The sequence below is a fragment of the Limanda limanda genome, chromosome 14, assembly GCF_963576545.1.
Source record: "Limanda limanda chromosome 14, fLimLim1.1, whole genome shotgun sequence".
NCBI classification, from domain to species: domain Eukaryota; kingdom Metazoa; phylum Chordata; class Actinopteri; order Pleuronectiformes; family Pleuronectidae; genus Limanda; species Limanda limanda.
Genome location: NC_083649.1, coordinates 16,862,955 through 16,873,496, shown reverse-complemented (window position 1 = coordinate 16,873,496; position 10,542 = coordinate 16,862,955). Strand labels below are relative to the sequence as shown.

Sequence of the window (10,542 nt, the reverse complement as noted above, 5' to 3'; positions counted from 1 at the left end):
CCAGGTAATTTGTCCCTGGTGAAGCACCGTAGTCGCCGTAGAGCAGAAAAACACTTGAGGAGTGTGCAGCCAATCGTCAGCTCGAACCCGCAGGACTCTGCCAAAGCCTGGAAGTGGGAGGGAGGACTCTGGGAAGCAAAACATGGCGAAATAACAAGTTCGGCTGTTCTCTGCAGTTGTGAGAACTGCACCGCCCCCCCCCCCCCGCAGTGTTGGACCAGAACCACGGTTTTATTTCAAATTTCGGAAAGCGACGTTTAACTTGAGGGGAGTCAAGGGCCCCCGGGCTGACGAGTGTGTTACGGTGGCCGGTGAGGACGCTGTGCCCGCCTGCCTGAGTGTGTGCTTCGCCCCGGAAGGTTGGCATTGCTGGGGCGCGACTGACTTGACAACACGAGAAAACGGATGAAGGAGGAAAGTTTCTCGTGGGGGGGGGGGAGACAGTTTAGTCTGGTTAGCTTAGCCGCGTTAGCTTAGCCTCTGGGGGGGGGTTCGATCGATCTGGCGCACCTGACTCGGTGGTTTTCTCCTGCGCACGCATTTGAGGAATATTGAAGTCGCGGGAACAAGTTTGACAACTGGCTCGCGTTTCCACCCGAGGCCAAAACAATCGATTTTTTTCCGGGACCTGTTCCATATTTACACAGTGGGAGGAGGACGTGTTCCCGGGCTGATGAGGAGAGCCTGACGGTTCTGGTGCGGACGGACCCGGACGCCATCACATCTCCTTTAAAAAAAAAAAAAAAAAAAACACTGCGTTGCCTCGCCGTGAATCTGATCTACCCCAGGAGCCTCACTGGGAACCTCTCAGCGGAACACCACCCTTCCCTGATAGATTGTTTTATTCAGATTTTTTCGCGACGTTTTTCCTCAGTAGCTGTGATGTCGTGCATCAGCGGGGACGCGGCGCCTCGTCAACACGAACGCAGCAAGGTGTTCAACAACAACACCAGTGGAGGTGCATCGCATTGAGAAGCTGCCAGTGGCCGTGACGTCTGCTGTCTGTGGAAATCTCTGGTGGAAGTTGAAGGTGTTTTGAGCCGATCTCACTGCGGGGAACAGCACAGCTCTGCAGCCGGAGTTTGACGTTAGCTAGCCCGCTGTGGCGCCTTCTATCTGCGATGTGGTTGCTAATCTGAGAGCCACCACATTGTTTGCTTTATATATATATTATTTTCTCTCGCAGGATAAGCCCCGTCAGACTTGTCCAAACACCCAGTTTAGATTTTTCTGCTCCACTTCTTGTCATATAAGTGGCTAACTTGTTAGCTGCCATAACAAGTTTCCAGCTATGTCTGAAAACGCCCCCACACGAAGCCTGGATGACATCGACCTCGCAGCTCTCAGGGTGAGTATTGTTATTACGAGACAAGTTGTGCTGCATACGTGTAAAATGATGGCAGATCGACCCAGTACCTGTTCTGTCATGTGAAGTCGAATGTCAGGTTGTGTCTGACACAAGCAGAACAATGCACCACCCAGGAAATAAAGTGAATGTAGGATCATTTGGCCTGGTGTGTTTGCACGCTCTGATTTACACTGGTTTTACCATCACAGATTTGATCAAATATATTTCCGGATTGCTTCCTCAAATAAAGATTGAAATTCTCCCACACTAACACATTTGCTTAATAAAAAAAACATGGCTGCTTCTTATCACACAACGCTGGATATATTTTTGGCATTGTTAAGTATGCAGTTATTTCTTTATTGCACACAACAGCCATGGTGCATAGGCCTTTATAAAAAGTGAGACCGTTTTGTATATTATGAACTATTAGTTATAACATCTGCATTCACAGTGTCTTAAGTTCAAATCTTTGTTTTGAGAGTGCTTTTTTTTCACATGTTTGCCTGAGAGTCAGTGGTGACCTGCTGAAATGATCTAACCCGGCCTTTGGGGAGTTTGGATCTGGTATTTTTAGTTTACTTTATTTTGGCTTAGAGCAATGATATCATTCTAAAATACTGCATTTTTATAAAATACAACATGTCAGATGTTGAGGGGGAATAGAACAACAAATTCCTGGACTTACTTCCCTGGTGTTTCACAGTGGTCCATCCTGGAGGCATGAGGCTTTAAAAATATACCTGGCGTTTCGACCACCCTCCTCTATCACCACTGCCCACGCCTATTCCAGTATTCCCAGTTGATGAAAAAACAAAAACCTTGTTTTCAAGCATTCAATGTCAAAAGTAGGACCAGCATTTTTAGTTTTTGCTCCATCACAGTGGAATGGGTCAGACATAGTTACATTTTTGCAGGAATGGATCTCATTAAGACACTCTTATTGGCTTCATAAAGAAAATATGTATTTTATCTTACCTTCAGTCACTTTTAAGGTGCAGTTCATACTGTGACCTTCTTTGAAATGATAGATTAAAGCACCATGTCCCAACTAAAGAGAAAACTTTAAACAATTGTAGTTTTCACTCTTATAAAACCTGTCCAGTTTAATCTTTGTCTCCAGAAGATGTTCATTGTCATTGTTAACACTTAATATAAGAACTGATAATGTGGGTTCTTGCTACAAGTGATGTTGCATCACCATAATTAACATAGTTGAAGACATTTTGAATAGTTATCGGAGCCTCCGAGCACGGACCACCAGGCTCAAAAACAGCTTCTTCCCCCAGGCCGTAATGCTTTTGAACAATCAACACCGACCCTTGGAACAGTTACCATGTACATTGTGCTCCACCACCCATACAAATACACTTACTTCACATATATTTATATTCATATTATTTAATTTAATATTCCCCACTCCTTCACCTGGTGAACACTTATTGCTGCTTCATTTTGCTATCTGCTGCTTAATTTTGCTATGTTGCTGCTTCATTTTTCTATGTTATAGGTTATATGTTATATGGTATGTCATTTTTTTTTAATTTTTTAAAAAGCCTGTCTACTGCGTAGATGTTGCCTGCCATGTCATAAGAATTCCACTGCTCCGATGACGCTGTCATTGGTGCATGTGACAATAAACTTTGATTTGATTTGAAATAGAAGGTGTTCCAAAAAATGATGCTTGCGCCCTCTGAACATACCAGGAAACTATCCAGCACTTTGGTGTGCCCTTCACAGGTTGATGGGGCTTAACAGGGGATCTAGGGTAGTTTATCTAAATCCTGGTTTGTTTGTTCCAGTGTTGCCTCTTTTCCCGATTTAATGAGGCCTCACCTGAGAATCTGTTTTCAAAATCATTGTCCATTGTTGACTGAGCAAGTTCTTTATCATAAATGTTTTTACAAAATGACAGTATGTGAGGATTGCCCACACTATCTCACTTTGAATGGGAATAAAATCACTTGAATTTCAGTGCTTTGTTGTGAGTGTTTTGTCCAATGTGACAAAATCTTTGAGGTTTGCTGAATAATTGCACTGCAATATGTGGTCGGGTATTGCACAATAATTATAATAATTGTTGTAGTATTATACATACAATATGCAATAGTAGTGTATTATACAAATACAACATGTATTTCATTAATACTTCTATATACTTCCCCCACTATCAATTTGCTTACCATATAACCATTTGCTAACCATATGCCAATAAGGTGATAGCATCCTTGTCATGATCCACTAAAGCTGGGCATGCTAATAGAAAAACAGTCCCATAGTGCTACTTGATGAAACCTCCACAGGTAATGTGGCTTAGTTGAAGTATTTTGCAAAGAAATCTACTACAGAGTGACTTCACAGTTGCATAACAACAGTACACTTTACACAGAGCGCTTGTTATTTGTGCGAAACATCCCATTCCAATGCCAACACCACTCCGTGAGACAACAGCCACCTGTGTTGACTAAAAGTTAGGCGGTGTGAATATTGGATGCCGATTAGCTAGAATAACCTACCCTCTGGAAATGGAACTCATGAGAGATTTTGTCTTGTGATTTTATTTGGTTGCAGTAAAACAGTGCATGCTATGTTTGGTCTAATGATCAGTAAGTGTTAGGTAAATGACTCTAATATAAAAAAAAGGATAAGGGTTGGGTTCTAAGATCTGATTGTTCTTTATAAAGCACTAGTACAAGTTTCAACTTCTTTTGAAACTGACCATAATCTCATAATCTGATATAGGTTGTTTCAGATTCAGATAACGATACATATCTTTCCCTGGCACTTATTATCCATACCTTTTCTTGACTTTGTAAAAGTGAGACATTTCTGTGTCAATGTTTAGCCATTCTCTCTTATCCACCTTTTGATTCTTTGCCATTTGTTGATCTGTTGGTTAAAGCCTCCTGCAACCGAGTCTGGAGTTGGTTTTGGCTTGCTTAGGCAGGACAAGAGGTTAGTTGTGGTTTCTGGTCCATGACACCCAAACCTCATCCATGTAACAGAAATAGTCTCTCTTCTTAGGTAGATGTTTGTTATGTCTTGGCTGGTTTTAAGACTTTTTGTTCAGAATAACACCATTGTGTGTCACGTTAACTCTCCTCCCTGTTTGTGTGCATTGCCTTCTTTAACATTGATGATACAAATTTTGATGTGTGGAACATTAATCCCATAAAAGACAGATATTCCAACTATTGGGGTATTTATTAATAAAGTGAGATGGGTTTAGTTTGTTGAATGTGAAAAAAGGCATTCCGTCCAAAATTAATTATAATCGTAGGTAATAGCTCTGCATTGTACTGCAGTATACAGTGTACTGCAAGTATTCAGAAATCCATTTAAATACACCTTAGGGCAGCTAGGGTTTTGCTGCTAATGATTTTTGGAGAATAGTTTTTAGTCTGTTGGCGTCTGAGGGATTAAAACAAAGATAACACTCCTGGGTCGTGATTTCGACAGTTTTTGCAGCTGTATAACCAGAGATAGGGCAGGTCTTTAACAAAAAAAGACTTCCTCTGTTATTCAAGTGGACACCCCTGCAGGAAATGTGTGGTCATTTTCCCCCTGGACCATAAACTGTGTCTTTTTGAGTTCATACACTGTTGAAATTAGGTTGTTCTTTGCTGGTTGCAGCTTGACATTAAGAGACATTCATTGCGTTGTTCCCTGAGGTTTAACATTGTGTGATATCATTAACAAGATATCCACAAGAAGCATCAGAGTAGAAATTTTTAGGATTGTATCAGGCTGACTGTAGATTCCTCCTGTTGTTTTAATGCTTCTTTATCTTTTCTACAATTATTACTGACAATTGGTTTGACTGTGTGTGCTGGTGGTGCTACTCCTCCAACATAACAGTACCCTTCCCCTTCTCTCACTCCATTCCTCTCATCCCACTCTCTCTGTGCTAGACGTGGTTGAGGCTACCGCCTCTGCCTTTCCGCCTACTCTATCACGGCATTATTCTCTTCCATACCATACCATCATTCTCCTGCCTCCTACGTCATAGTTCCACCTCTTTTTTGCTCTTGCAGATAACATAATTCAAAATCTGACTAGTATCTTTATATCATCATGTGAGCTATGTGCATTTACTTAAACTCTGGGTTTATTTCCCAATTATACTGCCAGATCTCCCAAGTATGTATGTTATTTTTCTCCTAAACCTTCCCTCTCACAATGGAATGTTTCCCCTCCACGTTGAAGGCAGCAAGCCCATCATTGGAAACAGATGAAAGCAGGATAGGTCATGCTGTACATTCTAAAGCCAAAGCAGCAGTCCCACCACCCACACACCTTACAGCCATATTTAAATTGCATGAAAGTGGGTCTGCTTGTCATTTCCCCTTGTCTCTTGGGGGAGGGGGGTTGCGTAATTAAGTAAAAGCAACCTACTCATTATTGGTGTCGGAGAAATGGGTATTGCAACTTATAATCAAGAGGCCAGAAGTCAGGTCCATGTTGTGAGGATCAATCTTTGTATGTTTAATGTAATATCAATATTAAGTATATCTGCTTTCTATGTTAAGTCCTGTTGGTGGGTGGCAAGTGTGTGGGTGGCTGGCTGGGAAGATTTAGCTAAGATGATTTGCATGGAAACATGGAATTGTAAAACAGGATTTAAATTAGCTTTAGTGTACACAAAGAGAACTGTCTGGGTTGAGTTTCCTGTTTTTATATATTGTATTTGTTTTACAGAGGCACGTGGGCTTTGTGGGAAAATATTTCTAAATTATCCTTATTTATCTGAATTTTGTTAACTAAATTCTGTTTAGAAGAGAAATTAAAATGACAAAATAAATAATGTGCTGGTTTTACTGTTTTCTCAAGAGAACCTTTGCAGGGTGTTGTGTGTGTATATATGGTTTTAATTCAGCCATTGTGCCAACATTACATTCAATTACATTTAATTTAGCTGACGCTTTTATCCAAAGCGACTTACAATAAGTGCATTCAACCATGAGGGTAGACACCCGGAACAAAAATAATCAAGAAAGTGTCTTATTTTTGTATGACTTATAAACCTGCCCGTGTCTCCCTCAGGATCCAGCAGGAATCTTTGAGCTGGTCGAGGTTGTTGGCAATGGGACATATGGACAGGTGTACAAGGTGAGTCAAACTGTTCGTTCGTGTGGTGTCAGAATGAACAGAAAAATGTGTTACCCATAGGGAATATTGACATGTACTCTCAAGTTTAAACCAAAACAATCTGAAATTCATTCAAAATATTTAGCACATGACTTGCTTACGTTATCACTTATAAGCCAATTAACATAATTTTGCCATTGGCTCGAAGTCGTTCTGATGGAACTTGTCAAATATTAGTTACCCTTTTGTTGAATACAAATTGCATGTTCATCAAGCCAAAATAGATATTTCTATGCACTCATTTTAAATCGTTTATACTAACAATTGATCCTTTTACTTTTCTTTTCATAATTAGGCAATAATCTGAAAGAGCTGCAGTTTGTATCCTCGAAAAACATAAATACAACACATATTACAGCGTCCAGTTTTTTTCCATATTTGGTTTTAAAAGCATTTGAACACGTAGAAGTTAGTGACGACTTCACAACTCAGGAAAATGAACCCCAGATGAATGCACAGATGCTGCTGAATTTAAAGCATTCAGAACTAAAGTTGTCACTGATGAGATGAATGTAAAATTTAGTGTGGATACAAGGACACTCCAGTGCCTGCTCTATTTAAATGTTTGGTTTATTATTTTATTCACAGATTTTGGTTTGTTTACTGCCATACAAGTGAAACTTTTATCAGTTTTTTATCAACTTTTATCAGTCAGTTATGTGGCAAACATGAGTCCAAGGATCATTTGAAAATTGGTAACAATGGTCAAACTTTCTCTTGAATCAGGGCCGCCACGTGAAGACGGGCCAGCTGGCTGCCATCAAGGTGATGGATGTTACTGAGGAGGAAGAAGAGGAAATCAAAGCAGAAATCAACATGCTGAAGAAATACAGCCACCACCGCAACATAGCCACGTATTACGGAGCCTTTGTAAAGAAGAGTCCACCAGGACATGATGACCAACTATGGGTCTGTCTCTCCCTGCTACATGACCTCCTGATTTTGCTGCAGTGTGCCTCATGGATTGTGCTCACTAACGTTAGTATTTGTCTGCATGTAGCTGGTGATGGAGTTCTGTGGGGCGGGATCGGTAACTGACCTGGTTAAAAACACAAAGGGTAGCTCTCTGAAGGAGGACTGGATCGCTTACATCTGCAGAGAGATCCTAAGGGTGAGCAATTGCAATTGCAGCAGACAAAATAAATCTGATACTGAGGTCCCTCTGGACTGACCCGATTTAACTTTGTTTTCTGGATCCAGGGGCTTTCTCACCTCCACGCCCATAAAGTCATCCACAGAGACATCAAGGGCCAGAATGTGCTGCTGACTGAGAACGCAGAGGTCAAACTTGGTATGTTGAACGCAGTACTATAGCTATATTCTATCACTCATTTACTGTTTATATGGAAGCTGATATGCTAATATTTATCTGATAAAGCCAATAGTTTGAACAACTCGCTGCTATGTAAACAGCATATCTAATTACCTAAATATGAATAAAGTAATAATCAAATTAAGACGTGGAATACTCCATCTTAATCACATTATTATATCCTATTGAAATTTTCACAGCATTTTGTGACATTGACATACGGCACGCTTGCCCTGGGTGTAGACGAGATGGAAAAATTTAAAGGAGTTGAAGCTTTTGAAAAATGGGAAAGAAAACAAACAAAATGGTATATGTTAGCATTGTTCATTAAACTATGTCATGTTAGGGTTTTCAAACTGGAGAGATAACATTGGACATTAAGGCGCTGTGGACATAATGACATGAGTCATAATCAAACTGCACTGTTATATGAAAACGGAACTATGAAAGGAACATTCCATTAGCAACTCATGTAAATGTCATTCTCAAAATTATGTCTTTTTCTGAATAAGGTCAATAGTTGGAATATTAGTGTCCATGTAAGTGTAGTCATTGTCTCACATCCTCTGATTCCTTTGTCCCTGTGCAGTTGATTTTGGGGTGAGTGCTCAGTTGGACAGGACCGTCGGGCGTAGGAACACCTTCATTGGGACACCTTACTGGATGGCACCAGAGGTCATTGCCTGTGATGAGAACCCTGACTCCACCTACGATTACAGGGTAATGGAAGCATTCTTTTGTATGTGGGTGTGAGCACTATGCTGTGAGTGTGTATGAAAGATAGACTGACCTGGTCCTGTGTATTTTGCAGAGTGATATCTGGTCCTTGGGGATCACAGCTATTGAGATGGCAGAGGGAGCTCCTCGTAAGTCTATACACTTCATTACACACCTATTTCAATTATTCTTAGTTGAATCGTGCATCTCAATGTACTCGGATCATCTTTCGTCATCTCAAAGCCCATTATTAAAGACCTCATGACTGAGTCTGTCGTGCATATGTAGCCTTGTTGTCTGGGTCTTCAGATGGGCAGCTGACTCACTGTAATCAAGGTAGCGTAGTCGTGAGCTGGCAGTTGGCCTGTGGAGGCTTATTGCACAAATCTCTCTCTGGTCTGCTCAGTGGGTAAATGTGTCTGCCTGGAGATTTGCTGTCAAACCTGACTAAAGAGCAAGGTGCTTGCTTAAGAGGAGCAGATACAATGCAAACTGTTAAACAGTGACACAACATTAGTAACTTGCTGCTCCTGGTGTACTGTTTACTTTGACCAGTTGGTATAATGTAGCAATCATAACCCTGCCTACAGCAAGAATCACATTACACTCCTTACTTACTTGGTGCGGCATTGGCCATTAAAGCAGCAGTCGTACTTTTTTACGAGCTCTGCATTGTTGAAAATGTGACTTCACTCTACCTTAATTTTAAAGCCACCAGCGGCTAATTTTTCATTTGTAGAATGACCGAGGTTTAGTCAACTAAATCAAATTTCATGCATTGACTACGTGGGCAGGTGTAAGTAATAGTACATGACTGATCCAAACCAGCGAGGTAGCAGCTAGCAGCTTTTAGCCACTCAACACTTGAAACCTGACTCATATTATTCAAGATGACACCAATCAAAAAGTTAGCAAAAACAATAATACAAATAAACCTTGAGTGCAGTCACATATTCTTAATAAATGTGTACCACTAGAACTTACACTTACAAATGTTTTCAATTTTCTTAAGCTTTTTTCACATTCACAATGACGACAACGAGAGTTCCTACAGACCATGTGGCTACTATTGTGACTGACATAAGGCTAAGTGGCCAGCTGGGATGTACCATTATAAATTATGCACTGTGTGCTTAACTCCATCAACATCATTACTTAATTATTACTAAAATTACAATATAACCATAAACCAGTCTGTTTAATAGCTAAGAAGTGTATTTTGTGGTTAGAAAACAAAACAAACAATGTCAAGGCACCACATTGGTCTTTGATACTTTAAGATAGGATGCTTTATTAACTACATAATAAATTGCTAAATTCATTATTTGCTATTTCTTGATTGGATTTATCAATGCTGGAAAGTATCAATAGGTGCTGTTGCAATGGAATTATGTGGTGGAAGTCACTGTTTCATTGACTTGAATCAATGTGACATTCTTACACCGACACTGAATCAACATGCTACAACATGTTTGTCAGCAGCTCCCAAATTATCACACTGCAAATCACATTTTTCTCAACTCATGGGGATATGATTCTTTTTTTAATTTTTCAGTTTAGAAGAGAGTTTTGAAACAGATTTGTTTCAGCATTTTTAAAACTACAGTTTTAGGCCAAAAAGGGAGTGCCACCACACTGTTGTTGTTGTTCCTTGAAATGAAAATGCTTTTAAAGCAAATCTTATTTAAGCCTCATTTCAATGTTTAATACATTTTAAACATGCATGCTATATGTTGCATTTACAATATCAGTATAACTGTGATCCCTCTGTTTTAATGTGACTCCGTAAAAATGCCTTTGGTCATCTAAATCACATTGCATGTCTCCAAATATTGCATTATAAAAGCCTGTTTACTGTGAACCTCTAGCTAACCAGTCAGGTTTAGCTACCTACCTACGCTGGGAACACAGTGACTCACAAGCCTTGCTCTTGCATTATATTGTAACAAAGCCTAAGGCATTAGGAAAGATTGGTGCCTTAGATCACAACAGCTCTAATGTTTAAGGATACAAAGAG

The 10,542-nt window shown here is 40.2% G+C and overlaps 1 protein-coding gene across 7 annotated transcripts in view; it reads left to right on the top strand.

Moving 5' to 3' along the window:
- The first annotated feature begins 463 nt into the window (after positions 1–463).
- The window catches only part of mink1 (misshapen-like kinase 1), a 30,435-nt gene continuing 20,356 nt past the window's right edge, over positions 464–10,542 (top strand). For 5 of the 7 annotated variants that reach the window (XM_061085830.1, XM_061085831.1, XM_061085834.1 and 2 more), the window contains exons 1-7: positions 464–1,348; positions 6,392–6,457; positions 7,223–7,405; positions 7,497–7,607; positions 7,697–7,787; positions 8,398–8,528; positions 8,620–8,674. In XM_061085830.1, the coding sequence (XP_060941813.1) occupies positions 1,292–1,348; positions 6,392–6,457; positions 7,223–7,405; positions 7,497–7,607; positions 7,697–7,787; positions 8,398–8,528; positions 8,620–8,674 (694 nt within the window). In that variant the 5' untranslated portion in view covers positions 464–1,291. The remainder of the gene's footprint in view (positions 1,349–6,391; positions 6,458–7,222; positions 7,406–7,496; positions 7,608–7,696; positions 7,788–8,397; positions 8,529–8,619; positions 8,675–10,542) is intronic. The other 2 variants (XM_061085835.1, XM_061085833.1) reach the window with 1 other exon arrangement.